This window comes from Salmo salar, chromosome ssa22, assembly GCF_905237065.1.
Source record: "Salmo salar chromosome ssa22, Ssal_v3.1, whole genome shotgun sequence".
NCBI classification, from domain to species: Eukaryota; Metazoa; Chordata; class Actinopteri; order Salmoniformes; family Salmonidae; genus Salmo; species Salmo salar.
In genome coordinates, this window is record NC_059463.1 from 16605957 (window position 1) to 16627289 (window position 21333).

Consider the following 21333-nt stretch of genomic DNA (forward strand, 5'->3'; position numbering starts at 1 on the left):
GTTATTAACAATGAAACACTCCCTTCTGTGTTGCTGAATGACCTGTTATTAACAGTGAAACACTCCCTTCTGTGTTGCTGCCTGACCTGTTGTTATTAACAATGAAACACTCCCTTCTGTGTTGCTGCATGACCTGTTGTTATTAACAATGAAACACTCCCTTCTGTGTTGCTGAATGACCTGTTGTTATTAACAATGAAACACTCCCTTCTGTGTTGCTGCAAAATGAGTGTTTCAGGTTGAGAGAAGGACAGCAACAAGGACACACTGAGTGAGAAAAACGATTGTTCAAATAAATGGAGCACAAACACACAACCTGAGGCTGCTGATGGAGTGAGAAGAAGAGACAAAATGATAGAACAGAAGAGAGAAGATAAGTAGAGCATGAAAGAGCGATTAAAGATGGAGTAAAGGGGGAGAGGAGACCCACTGATGAAAAACAAACACAAGGGAGTGGCTTCCTTGGCATAGAGGAAGAATATGGTTTATCATAAACACCATGATCTGAACAAGGCCCCAGGTCCAGTCATCTGGCTTAGATCCTTGTCTTTAGGTTGTATTGATCTAGGAGTAAGCCATGCCTGTGGTCTGTTTTCCTTTATCTTTCTCTCTTTACACACACACACACACACACACACACACACACACACACACACACACACACACACACACACACACACACACACACACACACACACACACACACACACACCGCAGTTGAGCCTCAGACGCAAACAGAACTGGGGCGGGGCTGCTGGCCTGGAGAGGGAGGGGGGAGAGTAGTGAGCACTGCAATGGCTGCACCCCTTTTACCCTTTACCAAAGTGAAACTATGCTTCTTTAATGGGGGTTTAGACAAACTTCATAGAATGTGGAGGAGAATGTTAATGTGGGGTTTGGATTTGTGTATCGTCAAAGACGGCTGATAACGATCTATAACAAATGGAGGGCTAAGGGCAGAGAGGTGCCCTGCAGAGACACCCAGAGGAATCTGCCAAAGATGGAAACAAATCACACAGAGAAGGAAAAGAGAGAACAAGGAGAGGATAGAGAGGGTGAGGGAGGAGGAGGAGAGGATAGAGAGGGTGAGGGAGGAGGAGGAGAGGATAGAGAGGGTGAGGGAGGAGGAGGAGAGGATAGAGAGGGTGAGGGAGGAGGAGGAGAGGATAGAGAGGGTGAGGGAGGAGGATGAGAGGATAGAGAGGGTGAGGGAGGAGAGGATAGAGAGGGTGAGGGAGGAGAGGATAGAGAGGGTGAGGGAGGAGAGGATAGAGAGGGTGAGGGAGGAGAGGATAGAGAGGGTGAGGGAGGAGGAGGAGAGGATAGAGAGGATGAGGGAGGAGGAGGAGAGGATAGAGAGGGTGAGGGAGGAGAGGATAGAGAGGGTGAGGGAGGAGAGGATAGAGAGGGTGAGGGAGGAGGAGGAGAGGATAGAGAGGATGAGGGAGGAGAGGATAGAGAGGGTGAGGGAGGAGGAGGAGAGGATAGAGAGGGTGAGGGAGGAGGAGGAGAGGATAGAGAGGGTGAGGGAGAGTAGTGAGCACTGCAATGGCTGCACCCCTTTTACCCTTTACCAAAGTGAAACTATGCTTCTTTAATGGGGGTTTAGACAAACTTCATAGAATGTGGAGGAGAATGTTAATGTGGGGTTTGGATTTGTGTATCGTCAAAGACGGCTGATAACGATCTATAACAAATGGAGGGCTAAGGGCAGAGAGGTGCCCTGCAGAGACACCCAGAGGAATCTGCCAAAGCTGGAAACAAATCACACAGAGAAGGAAAAGAGAGAACAAGGAGAGGATAGAGAGGGTGAGGGAGGAGGAGGAGAGGATAGAGAGGGTGAGGGAGGAGGAGGAGAGGATAGAGAGGGTGAGGGAGGAGGAGGAGAGGATAGAGAGGGTGAGGGAGGAGGAGGAGAGGATAGAGAGGGTGAGGGAGGAGAGGATAGAGAGGGTGAGGGAGGAGAGGATAGAGAGGGTGAGGGAGGAGAGGATAGAGAGGGTGAGGGAGGAGAGGATAGAGAGGGTGAGGGAGGAGAGGATAGAGAGGGTGAGGGAGGAGGAGGAGAGGATAGAGAGGATGAGGGAGGAGGAGGAGAGGATAGAGAGGGTGAGGGAGGAGAGGATAGAGAGGGTGAGGGAGGAGGAGGAGAGGATAGAGAGGATGAGGGAGGAGAGGATAGAGAGGGTGAGGGAGGAGGAGGAGAGGATAGAGAGGGTGAGGGAGGAGGAGGAGAGGATAGAGAGGGTGAGGGAGGAGAGGATAGAGAGGGTGAGGGAGGAGGAGGAGAGGATAGAGAGGGTGAGGGAGGAGGAGGAGAGGATAGAGAGGGTGAGGGAGGAGGAGAGGATAGAGAGGATGAGGGAGGAGGAGGAGAGGATAGAGAGGGTGAGGGAGGAGGAGGAGAGGATAGAGAGGGTGAGGGAGGAGGAGGAGAGGATAGAGAGGATGAGGGAGGAGGAGGAGAGGATAGAGAGGATGAGGGAGGAGGAGGAGAGGATAGAGAGGATGAGGGAGGAGGAGGAGAGGATAGAGAGGTTGAGGGAGGAGGAGGAGAGGATAGAGAGGGTGAGGGAGGAGGAGGAGAGGATAGAGAGGATGAGGGAGGAGGAGGGGAGGATAGAGAGGGTGAGGGAGGAGGAGGAGAGGATAGAGAGGGTGAGGGAGGAGGAGGAGAAGATAGAGAGGGTGAGGGAGGAGGATATAGAGGGTGAGGGAGGAGGAGGAGAGGATAGAGAGGGTGGGGAGGAGGAGGAGAGGACAGAGGGTGAGGGAGGAGAGGATAGAGAGGGTGAGGGAGGAGGAGGAGAGGATAGAGAGGATGAGGGAGGAGGAGGAGAGGATAGAGAGGGTGAGGGAGGAGAGGATAGAGAGGGTGAGGGAGGAGAGGATAGAGAGGGTGAGGGAGGAGGAGGAGAGGATAGAGAGGATGAGGGAGGAGGAGGAGAGGATAGAGAGGATGAGGGAGGAGGAGGAGAGGATAGAGAGGATGAGGGAGGAGGAGGAGAGGATAGAGAGGATGAGGGAGGAGGAGGAGAGGATAGAGAGGATGAGGGAGGAGGAGGAGAGGATAGAGAGGATGAGGGAGGAGGAGGAGAGGATAGAGAGGATGAGGGAGGAGGAGGAGAGGATAGAGAGGATGAGGGAGGAGGAGGAGAGGATAGAGAGGGTGAGGGAGGAGGAGGAGAGGATAGAGAGGATGAGGGAGGAGGAGGAGAGGATAGAGAGGGTGAGGGAGGAGGAGAGGATAGAGAGGATGAGGGAGGAGGAGGGGAGGATAGAGAGGATGAGGGAGGCGGAGGAGAGGATAGAGAGGATGAGGAGGAGAGGATAGAGAGGATGAGGGAGGAGGAGGAGAGGATAGAGAGGGTGAGGGAGGAGGAGGAGAGGATAGAGAGGGTGAGGGAGGAGAGGAGAGGATAGAGAGGATGAGGGAGGAGGAGGAGAGGATAGAGAGGGTGAGGGAGGAGGAGGAAGAGGAAGAGAGGATAGAGAGGGTGAGGGAGGAGGAGGAGAGGATGAGGGAGGAGAGGATAGAGAGGGTGAGGGAGGAGAGGATAGAGAGGGTGAGGGAGGAGGAGGAGAGGATAGCGAGGGTGAGGGAGGAGGACAGGATAGAGAGGGTGAGGGAGGAGGAGAGGATATAGAGGGTGAGGGAGGAGGAGGAGAGGATAGAGAGGGTGAGGGAGGAGGACAGGATAGAGAGGGTGAGGGAGGAGGAGAGGATAGAGAGGGTGAGGGTGGAGGAGGAGAGGATAGAGAGGGTGAGGGAGGAGGAGGAGAGGACAGAGAGGGTGAGGGAGGAGGAGGAGGGGACAGAGAGGGTGAGGGAGGAGGAGAGGATAGAGAGGGTGAGGAGAGGAGGAGGAGAGGATATAGAGGATGAGGGAGGAGGAGGAGAGGATAGAGAGGGTGAGGGAGGAGAGGATAGAGAGGGTGAGGGAGGAGAGGATAGAGAGGGTGAGGGAGGAGGAGGAGAGGATAGAGAGGGTGAGGGAGGAGGAGAGGATAGAGAGGGTGAGGAGAGGAGGAGGAGAGGATAGAGAGGGTGAGGAGAGGAGGAGGAGAGGATATAGAGGATGAGGGAGGAGGAGGAGAGGATAGAGAGGGTGAGGGAGGAGAGGATAGAGAGGGTGATGGAGGAGAGGATAGAGAGGGTGAGGGAGGAGGAGGAGAGGATATAGAGGGTGAGGGAGGAGGAGGAGAGGATAGAGAGGGTGAGGGAGGAGGAGGAGAGGATAGAGAGGATGAGGAGGAGAGGATAGAGAGGGTGAGGGAGGAGATGGAGAGGATAGAGAGGATGAGGGAGGAGGAGGAGAGGATAGAGAGGGTGAGGGAGGAGGAGGAGAGGATAGAGAGGATGAGGGAGGAGAGAGGATAGAGAGGATGAGGGAGGAGGAGGAGAGGATAGAGAGGGTGAGGGAGGAGGAGAGGATAGAGAGGATGAGGGAGGAGGAGGAGAGGACAGAGAGGGTGAGGGAGGAGGAGATGATAGAGAGGGTGAGGAGAGGAGGAGGAGAGGATATAGAGGATAGGAGGGTGAGGGAGGAGAGGATAGAGAGGGTGATGGAGGAGAGGAGAGGATAGAGAGGGTGAGGGAGGAGGAGAGGATAGAGAGGGTGAGGAGAGGAGGAGGAGAGGATAGAGAGGATGAGGGAGGAGAGGATAGAGAGGGTGATGGAGGAGAGGATAGAGAGGGTGAGGGAGGAGGAGGATAGGATATAGAGGGTGAGGGAGGAGGAGGAGAGGATAGAGAGGGTGAGGGAGGAGGAGAGGATAGAGAGGGTGAGGGAGGAGGAGGAGATAGAGAGGGTGAGGGAGGAGGAGAGAGGATAGAGAGGGTGAGGGAGGAGGAGGAGAGGATAGAGAGGATGAGGAGGAGAGAGGATAGAGAGGGTGAGGGAGGAGATGGAGAGGATAGAGAGGGTGAGGGAGGAGGAGGAGAGGATAGAGAGGGTGAGGGAGGAGGAGGAGAGGATAGAGAGGATGAGGGAGGAGAGGATAGAGAGGATATAGAGGGTGAGGGAGGAGGAGGAGGGAGGAGGAGGGGATAGAGAGGATGAGGGAGGAGGAGGAGGGGACAGAGAGGGTGAGGGAGGAGGAGATGATAGAGAGGGTGAGGAGAGGAGGAGGAGAGGATATAGAGGATGAGGGAGGAGGAGGAGAGGATAGAGAGGGTGAGGGAGGAGAGGATAGAGAGGGTGAGGGAGGAGGAGGAGAGGATAGAGAGGGTGAGGGAGGAGGAGAGGATAGAGAGGGTGAGGAGAGGAGGAGGAGAGGATATAGAGGATGAGGGAGGAGAGGATAGAGAGGGTGATGGAGGAGAGGATAGAGAGGGTGAGGGAGGAGGAGGATAGGATATAGAGGGTGAGGGAGGAGGAGGAGAGGATAGAGAGGGTGAGGGAGGAGAGGATAGAGAGGGTGAGGGAGGAGAGGATAGAGAGGGTGAGGGAGGAGAGGATAGAGAGGGTGAGGGAGGAGGAGAGGATAGAGAGGGTGAGGGAGGAGGAGAGGATAGAGAGGGTGAGGAGAGGAGGAGGAGAGGATATAGAGGATGAGGGAGGAGGAGGAGAGGATAGAGAGGGTGAGGGAGGAGAGGATAGAGAGGGTGAGGGAGGAGGAGGATAGGATATAGAGGGTGAGGGAGGAGGAGGAGAGGATAGAGAGGATGAGGAGGAGAGGATAGAGAGGGTGAGGGAGGAGATGGAGAGGATAGAGAGGGTGAGGGAGGAGGAGGAGAGGATAGAGAGGGTGAGGGAGGAGGAGGAGAGGATAGAGAGGATGAGGGAGGAGAGGATAGAGAGGATATAGAGGGTGAGGGAGGAGGAGGAGGGAGGAGGAGGGGATAGAGAGGATGAGGGAGGAGGAGAGGATAGAGAGGAGGAGGGAGGAGAGGATAGAGAGGGTGAGGGAGGAGGAGGATAGAGAGGGTGAGGGAGGAGGAGGATAGAGAGGGTGAGGGAGGAGGAGGAGATGATAGAGAGGGTGAGGGAGGAGGAGGATAGAGAGGGTGAGGGAGGAGGAGGATAGTTGGGTGAGGGAGGAGGAGGAGAGGATAGAGAGGGTGAGGGAGGAGGAGGATAGAGAGGGGTAAGGTGATGTAGATAAATAGGGAAATTCAAGGTGAAAAGGGAGAGCAATGTGTCATGCTTTCTGCCATCCATCTCCTTTGCCCGTCTACTCCCACTACCCCCTCTATGCTTCTCCTCCCCCTGGCCTTGAGAGTGACAGCATCAATCACCACACGGAGCAGCTTCATGGGACAGAAACACACACACACACACACACACACACACACACACACACACACACACACACACACACACACACACACACACACACACACACACACACAGAGCCTGTCTATGTCTTGGGGTTGAAAACAACATTTAGCCTGTACAAGGTCCTTGTGGGATATGTTTCAGACTTCAACAGATCTGTCATTGTTATGTGGGTGAAAGATCAGTTCCTGGTCCCTGTCAGACTGTTGCAGTTCACACACAGGGATCACAAGGCTTGTCTAGCTGGTCTCGGTCACCACTGATATGTACAGAGAAAATAGCTTTTTTCTCTTCACGGTCTGGCAAACACAGACACAGAAATGCAGTAAATCCAGAGACGTGCACACACAGACAGGCACATACGCATACCCTCCCACATCTGCTCCCGCAAATCCTCCCACATATCCTCCACCCAATCTCCCACATATCCTCCCACCTACCCTCCACATATCCTCCCACCTACCCTCCACATATTCTCCACATATCCTCCTCCACCTATCCTCCCACCCCTACCCTCCACATATCCTCCCTCCTACCCTCCACATATCCTCCCACATATTCTCCACACATCCTCCCACATATATCCTCCCACCTTCCCTCCACATATCCTCCACATATCCTCCCACATATTCTCCACCTATCCTCCCACATATTCTCCACCCATCCTCCCACATATCCTCCCACCTACCCTCCACATATCCTCCACATATCCTCCCACATATTCTCCACCTATCCTCCCACATATTCTCCACCCATCCTCCCACATATCCTCCCACCTACCCTCCACATATCCTCCCGCATATCCTTTCGCACACCCTCCCACATATCCTCCACATACCCTCCCGCATACCGTCCTGTATGCTGAGACTCCTGAACACTTATACACATGCATATTTCATGCCATCACATTAAATCTACCAACAACACACAAGAACACATTCATGACGTCTATGTTGACAACACACACACACACACACACACTTCCCCGCACACGAATACACACACAGTCTCGACAGTAAGTGCACACAAACAAGAAAAATCTAGTGTTCTCCTGCAGGCAAACGTCCGCCCACGCAAACGCCTCTCTGCACACTGAAACATCTCAGCTGGTTAGCCGTCTGTCTGGGGAGGAAGTTAGGTAGACAGGCAGGTGTGCTGCCAACCAGCCAGGGAGTCCTGCCCGGTCCAGCCCCTCCCAGAGAGCCAGTGGCTCAGCACCCTGAATCTAAACCCAGCGAGGTGTGTCAGTTAGACGCACTCACCACTGCATTCCCAGAGCATGCGATCTGGTCCAGGTCCAGAATGGCTGACATGTTTCCCACGCAGGAGGACTGTGTGCTGCTAGGAGGGAGGGAGAGAGGGAGGCAGTGCAGGGGGGAGAGAGAGAGCAAGAGAGAGACAGAGACAGAGAGAGAAAGAGAGAGAGAGAGAGAGGAGATAGAGAGACTCGCTGCACAAGTTAGACCAGCAAGAAGGAAGGGAGAGAGCGAAAGACAGACAAAGACAAAATGGAGTGAGAGAAAGAGTGAATATTTTGAACGAGAGGGATGGAAAAGATGCAGAGGGACAGAGAGGAGGGAAGAGAGAGGAAAAGAGAGTGGGAGAAGGAGAGAGTGAGACTGCAGTTTGTGCTTGGTAAGCACAGCGCGTCTGTGCAGACAAGGCTTTGTCCCGGTAATTCTAATTGGATTTCAGCAGGTCAGGTGGGCAGAAAGGGGTTGGGCTAGAGAACAGAGGAAAGGGGGCGGGGGATGGATGGAGAGTGGCGAGGGTGCTGGGGTGGAGACATGCAGCACTCTGACATCACAGAGAGAGATAGAGGGGTGCTGTAAAAGGGGTGCTGACGTTGACTACTGACCCCTGCCAGTGTATTCTGCATCAGCTCAGCAGCTGCGCTCTAAAGTCACTGTCTGATCCTGCTGAATTATCGGAGCATCACCTTGAGATGTCAGTTTATGGGAAGAATTGGATTAAACCCTCTACACCTGTCATCAATGAGCAACCAGGCTAATACATGATGACGAAATCCATTCTTCTTGTCGCAGAGTGTCAGACTAGACAGCGAGGGGAAGAAGGTCTGCATCGAATATCAATATGAGCTCAGTCTTCCAATGCACCAATATGGTTTTGTAACAGCAGATTTTCCAGTAACTAAGACATTCAGTATATTGATTTCATTCACTAACGACCCTGCAATCATTCGACCTGCTGTGACCCCGAGGTAATCCAACGCACCGTCACCATGATGGGCTGCAAATGAGCACCTTGTGTCTAAGAGAGATGAACAAAATGGCTGTTACACTGTAATAACAATCCACGTTGCTCTATATGACTACCGTGAGTGTGTGTCTGTGTGTGTGAACAGTATGTGTTTACTTACTGAGCTCGATAACCTATTGATTCATCATGTTCTCTTCTCTATTACCTGCAGGAAGCAGCTGGCCCGGGCGGGCGGAGTTTCCACCAGGGGACCAATGGAACGTACATAGAATGTGTCGATTGGGCGGAGCAGCACACTCACTGTGTGTTCTATTGGTCCTACAGTGTGAACTCCGCCTACCTACAGGGAGCGCCAGGCGAGCTGGGTGGAACGCACTACCAAGTGTTTCTACATGAATGATTCCCACTACTGCCCCACAGGGGGGTGCCACATACCCACACATACATACATATATACCCACACATACATACATATATACATACACACTGTACACACTGTACAAACACAAGTTGACCGGTCTAATGATGATGATGATGATGATGATGATGCGTGCATCTCTGGAATAAATTACCCCACTTGGATATAAACATCTGCTCTCTCATGCACACAGGCACACAGCAGCGATGGACACATCTTTTACTGATAAAACACCACCATTTTTATTCAGGCATACATTTATTACTACGGTCTGCTTTTGTCCAATTCCACAGTGTTTTGGAATGCAATCACGGAGAATCAGCGTGACTGTTTTGAAGTCTCTCAGGCACCACAGTGACAGTGACACAGCCATACTGCCACCTCTCCCTCCCTGTGAGTCATACAGACACTGCCGTCTCAGCACCAACCACCCCCTCCAAGGAGACAGACAGATGGACGGACGCTCAGAGGAGGAAGTGGAGGACAGGGATAGTCACAGGGGACACAGGTATTTCGTCTGCACTGTTTTCACCACAACTACATTTACCAACATCTGAATTCCATTTTAATATCAGCCTTTTAAAAAAAATATAACATAGACAAGCCTTCGGTATTGAACACGCAGGGTTGGGGAGTAACTAATCACAAAAAAACGGTAACTGTAATCCGTTACCAGCTAAAATATTGTAATCAGATTACAGATACTTTTGAAAAACTAGATGATTATTTCGAGGATTACTTTAAAAATCATAAAGGATGTTTTCTCATTGACATTCAAATCAGCATTGAAAAAAAATACGCAAGTTTAAGTTTGCTCCACCTGAGCGAGTCTGACCACAAGTCAGAGATGTCACACCAAATGTGTTTGATGGATCGAGGGAAAAGAGCAGGAATAGGCTTTTTTAGGCTACAGTCCAAGCTATGTCTTCCAATGGTGCGACTGCTGTCGGCATCCAAAGATTATCCAACTTGAATAAACGCTTGGAGGTAAGGACGACAGCAGTGGTGTAGTCTACGGTGATATGGATAAAAAGAGAAAAGTGGGGCTTTTATTGCTCAATCTAGTTCATGCGGATACATTTAAAAACATTTTTTTATCCATAGGCCTAATGGACACCTGCTCAGACTCGCACACTTTTGATTGACTTAAAGGGTAAATCTTTAGTTGCTACATCCATTTTTGGATTTATAAATATATATCCATTGATTCTTGAAGAATATAACTTATAAATGCCTCATGAGCTCAGTTCAACTGCTACACTCCATGACAACCCAAAATATTAACTTGTTTTTCTCCAATGTTTGTAAACATTGTAAATGTAAACAAACACGGTTTAGCCTCATAACATGGTTAAAATAATAATGTTGATATCATGGATGGTCAGTCCTTCCATCCATAGCGCTGTCTATTAATCTGAGAGTGGTTACATTTTTCCAAGCCCATCCCTCCAAAACAGAGGCGAGGTGTTCGTTTTGTTATTGTTTCATCTGTAGATTTGCCCTTTAAACAGCTGCATATTATCAAGATATCACAGTGTCAACAACAAAAAGGTAAACAATAGGCCTATAGCAAATGCAGTATATGGCATTCATTTTTCACAAGTAAATAGCACTTTTCAGTAGTGCTCAAAGCATGCCATTCCATGAGCCAGCATTTATTTGATCAGTTCCCCATGACAACAAAATCATAAACAACAGAGTTGGGCTGGCTAATAAGTCCTTAGTTTTGGGGTCCTGCTCAGGAAAACTGTTGGTTAATCTATACTTCCATATTTCCAAGTCCTATTCTTGAAGATCAAGGGGTATAACATTTATTGGAATGACTGGAATTCTGATACATCTTTACATTAAAAACCAAAGTCTAATTGAATCGTATTATTATATGTAGTAGAAAGCGATAGGTTAGAAGAAGCCTACATAACCAACCCATAAAGTAAAATGTAACATCCATATATGGCCAGCTATATAAACTTTAACATTGATTTATCCTGCAATAGATGTTGTTCAATTGTAAAATATATTTTTTGTCTTCTTCTAATGCCTCTTAAGGGGAAAGTAACTTAAAAGTAACTGCATGTAATCAGATTACGTTACTGAATTTGGTTAATCCCAAAATTACTGATTACAATTTTGGGCAGGTAACTAGTAACAATTTAGAAAGTAACCTACCCAACCCTGTGTACTGGCACATCACACTAAAGTCCAGCTCCTCTGCTCTGTACCATCAGACAGGCTTACAGCGCCCTCTCCTGGGCTAAATGAGATCAGCAAAACACAGGGGACCTCAACAATGACTTGCAATCCCAGTTTGACGCTATACCAAGACATTTTACCCACTGAAGGGGAAGAGAGAGGACACTGCATTTCCTGGAGGAGGACAAGGTCAAGCCAAAGTTATTGTCAGGTTCTTTACATTCATTCTAGTCTACACTGAACAAAAATAAATGCAACGTAAAGTGTTTGTCCCATGTTTCATGAGCTGAAATAAAATATCCCATATGCACAAAAAGCTTATTTCTCCAAGATTTTATGCACACATTTGTTTACATCCCTGTTAGTGAGTGTTTCTCCTTTGCCAAGATAATCCATCCACCTGACAGGTTTGGCATATCAACAAGCTGATTAAAACTTCTTATGGATGGGTGGCAGTATTGAGTAGCTTGAATGAAGAATGTGCCCAGAGTAAACTGCCTGCTACTCAGTCCCAGAACCTCAGATATGCATTTTATTAGTATATTTGGATAGAAAACACTCTGAAGTTTCTAAAACTGTTTGAATGATGTCTGTGAGTATAACAGAACTCATATGGCAGGCAAAAACCTGAGAAAAAATCCAACCAGGAAGTGGGAAATCTGAGGTTTGTAGTTTTTTAAGTGATTGCCTATCCAGTATACAGTGTCTGTGGGGTCATTTTGCACTTCCTAAGGCTTCCACTAGATGTCAACAGTCTTTAGAATGTTGTTTCATGCTTCTACTGTGAATGGGAAGAAAATAAGAGCCATTGGAATCAGATGAATGAGAAAATGACATGAGCTCAGTGGCGCGCGCTCCCGTGAGAGTTAGCTGTGTTCCTTTTCATTTCTGAAGACAAAGGAATCGTCCGGTTAGAATATTATGGAAGATTTATGATAAAAACATCCTAAAGATTGATTCTATACATCGTTTGACATGTTTCTACGAACTGTAATATAACTTTTTTGACTATTCGTCTGAACTAACTGTGCGAGCACAGTGCATTTGGATTACTCAACAGAACGCTCAAACAAAAATGAGGTATTTGGACATAAAGGATGGACTTTATCGAACAAAACAAACATTTACTGGGGAACTGGGATTCCTGGGAGTGCATTCTGATGAAGATCATCAAAGGTAAGTGAATATTTATAATGGTATTTGTGAGTTCTGTTGACTCCAAAATGGCGGGTATCTGTATGGCTTGTTTTGATATCTGAGCGCTGTACTCAGATTATTGCAAAGTTTGCTTTCGCCGTAAAGCTTTTTTGAAATCTGACACAGCGGTTGCATTAAGGAGAAGTGTATCTTTAATTCTGTGCATAACACTTGTATATTTTATCAAAGTTTATGATAAGTATTTCTGTAAATTGATGTGGCTCTCTGCAAAGTCACCGGACGTTTTGGAGGCAAAACATTACTGAACATAATGCACCAATGTAAACCGAGATTTTTGGATATAAATATGAACTTTATCGAACAAAACATACATGTATTGTGTAACATGAAGTCCGATGAGTGTCATCTGATGAAGATCATCAAAGGTTAGTGATTCATTTTATCTATATTTCTGCTTTTTGTGACTCCTCTCTTTGGCTGGAAAATGGCTGTATGTTTTTTTGTGACTAGGTGCTGACCTAACAATCGTTTGGTGTGCTTTCGCTGTAAAGCCTTTTTGAAATCGGACACTGTGGTTGGATTAATGAGAATCTTATCTTTAAAATGGTGTATAATACTTGTAGGTTTGAGAAATTTTTATTATGACATTTTTGCCAATGTCCTTTTAGAGAATTTGGTAGTGCGTCCAACCGGCCTCACAACCGCAGGCCATGTGTATGGCGTTGTCCGAGCATGTGGTTTGCTGATGTCAACGTTGTGAACAGAGTGCCCCATGGTGGTGGATTGGGTTGTGGTATGGGCAGGAATAAGCTACGGACAACAAACACAATTATATTTTATCAATGGCAATTTGAATACACAGAGATACCGTGACGAGATCCTGAGGCCCATTGTCGTGTCATTTATCCACCGCCATCACCTCATGTTTCAACATGATAATGCACAGCCCCATGTTGCAAGGCTTTCTGTACACAATTCCTGGAAGTTGGAAATGTCCCAGTTCTACCATGTCCTGCATACCCACCAGACATGTCAACCATTGAGGTGTACGACAGCTGGAACACATGTACGACAGATTGTTCCAGTTCCCGCCTATATCCAGCAACATCGCACAGCCATTGAAGAGGAGTGGGACAACATTCCACAGGCCACAATCAACAGCCAGATCAACTATGCAGAGGAGGTGTGTCACGCTGCATGAGGCAAATGGTGGTCACACCAGATACTGACCGGTTGTCTGATCCACGACCCTACCTTAAAAAAAATAAGTTATCTGTGACCAGCAGATGCATATCAGTATTCTCAGTCATGTGAAATCCATAGATTAGGGCCTAATGCATTTCTTTCAATTGACTGATTTCCTTCTATGAACTGTTAACGCAGTAAAATTTTTGAAATTGTCACGTCGCGTTTATATTGTTGCTCAGTATATTTACTGTATATAGGAGAACAATACATCTGAAATGGATTAGGCCTACACCATTATCTTTGCAAGGAGAACTAAATTGTGATGTGAACAGAGCTAAGCATCCCATTACTCGCGCCTTCGTATTACTGCAGCTGCCAAACAGGTCTCCCGGGATTGCACTCATTTAGCATCACTTCACATGTTTCCATTTTGAAAGCACAGCCATTTCAAGCTCCATCATTTTGTTCAGAATTCCTGCAACAGTGTAAATGTACATGTGTGACACATCTAGTGGATACCTCCCTGTGATGTAAGACAGGGCAGCATCCCTGTGCAGAATGAAGATTGATACCACAACCTTTGGCCCAGTCTCCCCCTCCACACACACACTGTCTCTGGGTGATGACGTCACAGCAGTGCTGCAGTGGCCCGACTAATGGGAGATTCTGTAATAATGATGCTGGCTAGATGTAAACACTGCGCGTTGTCTGTTGGATGTGGCAAAAGTGAAGACAATACTGTATGTCCGAATGTGTGTGTATGAGTGACAAGGCCTATGTATGTGGCTGAGTGTATGCATGAAGGGTGGATGGGTGCACAGACAGGACCACCTGGAGAAGGAGACAGGACCACCTGGAGAAGGAGAGCATGCACCAGCCCTGCTCCATTGAGCATGCTTACTCTCCTCCCTGCAGTAGATACAGTGCATTTGGAAAGTATTCAGACCCCTTGACTTTCACATTTTGTTACGTTACAGCCTTATACTAAAATTGATTAAATTGGGGGGGGGGCATCAAATTACACACAATACCCTATAATGACAAAGCAAAAACAGTGTTTTAAAATTTTTTTTTGCAAATATCCCATTTACATAAGTATTCAGACCCTTTACTCAGTACTTTGTTGAAGCACCTTTGGCAGCGATTACAGCCTCGAGTCTTCTTGGGTATGACGCTACAAGCTTGGAACACCTGTATTTGGGGAGTTTCTCCCATTCTTCTCTGCAGATCCTCTCAAGCTCTGTCAGGTTGGATGGGGAGCATCGCTGCACAGATATTTTAGGGTCTCTTCAGAGATGTTCGATCGGGTTCAAGTCCAGGCTCTGGCTGGGCCACTCCTGCATTGTCTTGGCTCTGTGCTTAGGGTTATTTTCCTGTTGGAAGGTGAACCTTCACCCCAGTCTAAGGTCCTGAGCACTCTGGAGCAGGATTTCATCAAGGACCTCTGTACTTTGCTCTGTTAAACTTTTCCTCGATCCTGACTAGCCACCCAGTCCCTGCCACTGAAAAACATCCCCACAGCATGATGCTGCCACCACCATGCTTCACCGTAGGCGATGGTGCAAGGTTTCCTCCAAAAATGATGCTTGGCATTCAGGCCAAAGAGTTCCATCTTGGTTTCATCAGACCAGAGAATCTTGTTTCTCATGGTCTGAGTCCTTTAGGTGCCTTTTGGCAAACTTCAAGCAGGGTGTCATGTGCCTTTTACTGAGAAATGGCTTTCATCTGGCCACTCTATCATAAAAGCCTGATTGGTGGATTGCTGCAGAGATGGTTGTCCTTCTGGAAGGTTCTCCCATCTCCACAGAGGAACTCTCGAGCTCTGTCAGAGTGACCATCGGGTTCTTGGTCACCTCCCTTACCAAGGCCCTTCTCCAACGATTGCTCCATTTGGCCAGGCAGCCAGCTCTAGGAAGAGTATTTTTAAGAATGATGGAGGCCATTGTGTTCTTGGGGACCTTCAATGTTGCAGAAATGTTTTGATACACTTCCCCAGATCTGTGCCTCGACACAATCCTGTCGTCTCGGAGCTCTACGGACAATTCCTTTTGACCTCATGGCTTGGTTTTTACTCTGACATGCACTGTCAACTGTGGAACCTTATATAGACAGGTGTGTGCCTTTCCAAATCATGTCCAATCAGTTGAATTTACCGCAGGTGGACTCCAGTCAAGTTGTAGAAACATCTCAAGGATGATCAATGGAAACAGGATGCACCCGAGCTCAATTTTGAGTCTCAAAGCAAAGGGTCTGAATACTTATGTATTTAAGGAATTTAAAAAATATATATTATAAATTTGCAATAATGTCAAAAAATCTGTTTTCGATTTGTCATTATGGGGTATTGTGTGTAGATACATAAAAAATAAAAAAAAATGAATAAGGCTGTAACGTAACAAAATGTGGAAAAAGTGAAGGGGTCTGAATACTTTCCAAATGCACCAGGAGGTGATACAGGGAACAGGCAAGACTGCAGCAGGCTGAGAGAGACAGTGTTAGTTAACCCTTTACAGCCTGAGAAGCAGCATCCAAACAGTTGAAAAGCCAACCATCATCTGTATGTATTTTGTACTGTGTTTACACAGACCACTGTCCACTTTCAGCAGATGCATACCAAAATAATTCAGATCCATTTCTGACTGTATGTAATGTATGTAGGCTAATAATAACTAAGGCTGGGAATTACCAGGGACCTCATGATACGATATTATCATGATACTTAGGTGCCGATACGATATGTATTGCAATGAAATGAATTCTATATGTATCGCAATTCGATACTATGATTTTACTGCAATTCAATATTCCAAACCAGATGTCTGATCAGTAATGGACATTAAAGTGCTGAAAACAAATTGGCTCCCTAATTAAAAAGAAGATGGAGCACAAGCTATGAAGGAAAAATACTGGCGTTTTGGTGCAAATACAGCCAACTAACGCAGGTCAAAACAATACATTGTTCAAAAAAACAATATCCCAATATGAAACTGTATCAATCCCCCCCATCACTAATAATTATCCTGTCTGGCAGTTCTATTTGCATGTTTGCAATGTATTTAGACATCACACAATATCACACAATATCACAGAAACCAGTCCTCCTCTTCTTCTTCCCACTCAGTGTTACATGGCAGTGAAGCAGTGATTCGATGTGTAATGGAGACCGAAAGGCATTCATTGGCTGTTGTCTTGATCCTCGGGGGCCTTGGGGGCCTCAGGCTGGTGTGGTTTAAAGAATCACGACTCAGTATTATCCCATAAAAGGTTTGTCCACAGAACAGGGCCTTGCAACAACTTAACACACCATAATCTACACAAGTACAAAGCATCAAAATAAAACCTTAATTATGGAATAAAAAGTCACGTGTTCAATTGTACATTGATAGAGAACCATACCAGAGCAGACAGACAGATACAACTCCAGAACCAAAACGGCTCCGGTAACCACATCCACCCCATGATGAACCCCATCTCAGGTCTATCACAGTTTAACCAGAATGCTATAGCTGGGTTAGCTGACAACGTCATGAAAACGATGTGCGTGCTTCCATGGGGCAGAAGTCAGCGTGTTGTTGTGATTCTGGATGGCCAGATAGCGAGCAACAATGACAAGAAACTGCCATGTGGGGGGAAAGTAAGTGACTAGTTTCAGTTCGTTTCATCTTGTTCTTGAAACCATGTCTTGTTTTGACAAACATTTGCTATAGCTCGCTGACCAACAACTGTAACTATGTATCTGAGAGACAAGTGCTCACTGTGCATAATTGATTTATATTTTCAATAAACATTGGCGATGAAATATAGTTTATTACATGTTGTCAACAAAGCCAACCCCATCTGTTTTTCCCCCATAGTTGCACATGCATCGGTTTTGTTGCTAAACAACCAAGCCGTCAATGCTATGAAGCAAGCTAGATCTACTCATGCTTTTATAAAGCTAGCCAGCTTCAGTTAGCTTCACATTCCAGCTCAGGCTTCATCCATATCACAAAAGGTAGATATTGATCATGCACCTGCCCCTTATTTGAGCCTGCTCGAGCTAGGCTTGTAACTGCATGTTCATATCGCCCATGGCTAGTCCAAGGGGATGAAGGCACAATCTTTGCGAGAGGGAGGGAATCTGATTTCATTGGTGCTCAACTCCCGGCTTAGAAACTTCATTCAAGATAAATGGAGTTAGCCTGCCCCGGAGCAGGCTAGTTCTGAAGGATACGTTGCCATAGAAATGTACCTGGCTAAAAGGTGACCCACTTTTGTGGTACCGGTTATCCCGAGATGAACTAAGAGTTGACCAAAGTAACCTCACTAATTCCTCAAACGTGATTCGTAGTACACCCCACTGAGCCTTGTATGGCTGGAGGCCCACTATGAATGCCGGGCTGTCCCGCGCTCTCCATGGCTCGGCCTCAACTCCCCCATCAGCAGACTCACACACGGCACAGGAGCTGAGGAGCGGGGACATAACTCTGAGCTTAAGGCCAGTGGGAGGGTGACCCAAAGGTCACTACTAATGCTGCTGTTTGCTGTGTACACACCAACAAATAAACAAGCTGAGACAGTCTCACAAGCAACATGTTTTCCACCACTTGGCTTGTGAAATTTGCATCAGTAGATAGATGCGGCCCTTAGCCAATGATACAGGGTCAGATATTTCCCCCCCCTCTCATGGTGATTGTTAGGATTGGAGATAGGGGAATCTGATCCAAGATCTGTGTTTAAACGTATACTACCACAAACTCTGCATCACCATTCCACCTGCAGACTCTTCGTTGTGAGAAAGGAAGTCCAGTTAAATCCAGGGCAAACTAAATGCTGTAGTAGGAGGATCAGAATGAGGCCATGTCCCCAAACCATCACTTGTTACCTGAGCAGAACACCTTCCCTCTGTTTGGCTCAATTAACAGGAACTGAGAGGAGAGCCCTTTCAAAGCTCTCCTGGCCTGAATCACATCACTGAAATAGATCAGTGCAAAACAGCATCCGTTTCATATAGAACTGGAGACACTCACCTGGCAGTCAAAGTCCTGGAAGTTACGGGAATTCTGAGAGAAAAGAGGAAAGAAAGGTATTTTAATGAGGTGTTGGATGTTAGAAAATATTTTATTTAACTAGGCAAGTCGGTTAAGAACAAATTCTTATTTACAATGACGCCCTACACTGGCCAAACCCTAATGACACTGGGCCAATTGTGCGCCTCCCAATGGGACTCCAAATCACGGCCAGTTGTGATACAGCCTGGAATCGAACCAGGGTCTGTAGTGATGCCTTAGACCGCTGTGCCACTCGGGAGCCCTACGGCATTTTAGAAAACACGACTATGGGAGTTCCAGTATACATGCACTGGCTAATTGACAGACGAAATATGCCATCCCATCTATCTCCCTCACCTATAACCATACCATGTCCTCACGTCTATCCTGCAGGCTTCTGTGAGTGTCTGCTTGGTTCTTAATGAGGTGGCCTGGCCACTAGATGGAGTGAGAGGTCAGCCATAAACCCATTCATTCAGATGAGCTCACGATTCTGCCTTACTTCCTTCAACCGGTCCACAGCCAAGATACTGTATATACTTGACAAGATGGTCTTGTCTCTACCCTAACAATGGGAGTTGTTGCCCCAAAGAAGGGAAGGCAGGTGGTCTGCTTAACGTGGACTGATAATGACGGGAGTAAACCCTCGCACTTCTCCTCTTCCTCTCTTTCCACAGCCAGCCCACTTCACCAGCACCACCGTCAGGTGATAAATGGCCTGTTCAGCCCATGATGCATAGCGCAGCACCCTCTGCCTCAACCCATACATCAACGTATTTCCTGTGAAGCAGAGAGTCTACAGGGCTCTACACCGACCTTTGTTTTACAAGAAGGATGTATGCGCCTGAGTTAAAAAAACGTAGATGTACACAAAGAAATTTAGGAGCACAATGCTAAATATTTGGGGTAATAAAGCTAGAATCTGTCATTTTTCTAGGTACTGGTGCTCCTAAATGAAAATTCCAGGTCGCACTGGAACTGTCTGGAACAGAATAGTCCCCTCTGGGTTTAAAAGCGGTCAATTTACACAGATGGGCTGACTTCCTTCTCCGAGGCAGGCTCGGAGCTCATGCCCTCCCTGATGCTGCAGTGTAGACTGAGGTCCTGGAGGAACCGTGGGAAGAAAGCCTTGATCTGCTGGAGGTTTCTTCCCTCTCACCTGAATCTTTCAAGCTCACAAAAAAAAGAGCAGAGTTTATGCTAGCTTCCCCTTTCATCTTTCCCCCTTTCCTCCGTCTCGCTCTCTATCCTCTGTTTCTCTCTCTTGAGCTTAACTCCATCCCTTGCTTTCTGTTCTTCTATTGACTCTTCCCTCACTACAGTGAAGCTGAGATGGTAAATAATTCACTTTGATGAACAGCGTTCTGGAGTGGGGAGAGAGGCACTGTTCACGCTGGAGACAAATACTGAATAAGTCTCCGTGTGTCATGTATAGGCAACATTCTGCACATCTGTCTGTGTATGTATAAATCTCCCATGCAAGTGGTCATCTCATCCTCTCACCTTATTGGTCAGCAGGGGCTTGATCTCAGTCAACTGCACGTCCTGTAGCTCATCCATCTTCCTGTCTTGTCACTACGCCACACAGAGAGAGAGACAGAGAGGAGACAAGAGACAGACAGGTGAATTTCTTGTCTTCCTCTCTATGTGAGCTATACATGGCATACATAGCAAATCTTCAGAAATTAGAGCTGCACAATTATAGCACATGCAAATAATAGTCTTTGTATGATGGTATGTGTCAATGCAAACTCAAAGAAGATCTGAGAGACTATGCGTCAATAAGATGTTCAGATTCATGTCAGCTTCTCGCTATTAGTTAACATGGGAGCAGTTAGTAGCTACACATCAGGCTGATTGATCTGTTTATGTGGGATGAGAGAGGCAGGCATTCCTCCCCTGGGACTCTCCCGAACAGACCTGAGCTGTGTCGCCGTGACACACGTGATGAGGATGAGGATGATGGAGCTGAGGGGTTCAAGAGAATTCTCACTGTCTGTGTTAAAGGTGATTCTATCCTTTCATAGTTTACACCCAGGGACCAGACAGGCAGGAAGAAAGGCAAGCAGGGATACCGCACAAGTCCCTCCTCATTTGTTTTCCCCTTGAGGCCTCAGTTTGTCCTGGCAAATAATTACACGGAGAGAGACGACGCCCGGGCGGCACGCAATCACCCCCACCAGAGCCAGCCCCTTTTACCCCATCGCCGCCTGCTCAAGGTGAGGACCTTAATGGTGTTCTGTTACCTGGCTCTCTGAGAGACAAGATCATGTTACAGATAACAGGAGATATCATCTAGAGGCCTTCTCTTAGGTCAATGCCTCTAACAACAGAATTCAATAAAACTGAGCCCATATTGTAACTAACTCTCACCTATATTTTTTATATACTCATATTAACAAGCTCAATTAACAGAAAAATTGCTCTAAACATTTACAGTACAAATGCAGTGAAGGCTGGTCTTCAAAAGAAAAGGCCATGGGTATTGGGATTGACAACAGCCAATGGGAGTTCCAGTACTACAATCACTTCCTGTGTCAGGGCCCGCCTCTGACAACCTTGAGCTGAGGTAGCATTTAACCTTCAGGGTGGGTTGGTGATTTGCTTGGACTGCCTGGAACTCAACCAACCAGAACAGCGCCACTCCACAGATGACGTCGTCCCAGTTTGAGTCAGCAGGAACCATTAGGCTGTTCTTAGACCTGCTATAGTGCATGACCAGTGTAAATAGCCTCCGTCTGAGTGAAATATAATATACATAACATAATATATCCCCGTGGCAAGACTTCACTGCCTTCCTGAAACAGACTGGACGTTCCATCACATAAAAGTAAGCAAAACGGTA

At 47.3% G+C, this 21333-nt stretch overlaps 1 protein-coding gene across 3 annotated transcripts in view; it reads right to left on the bottom strand.

The window, feature by feature from the left end:
• LOC106582898 (protein NDRG3) overlaps positions 1–21333 on the bottom strand; it is a 68656-nt gene that overhangs the window by 18656 nt on the left and 28667 nt on the right. For 2 of the 3 annotated variants that reach the window (XM_014166489.2, XM_014166490.2), the window contains exons 2-3: positions 19992–20063; positions 18468–18500 (exon numbers count right to left, since the gene is read on the bottom strand). In XM_014166489.2, the coding sequence (XP_014021964.1) occupies positions 18468–18500; positions 19992–20048 (90 nt within the window). In that variant the 5' untranslated portion in view covers positions 20049–20063. Of the gene's footprint in view, positions 1–7543; positions 7926–18467; positions 18501–19991; positions 20064–21333 lie in introns of those variants that run through there. The other variant, XM_014166491.2, reaches the window with a different exon arrangement.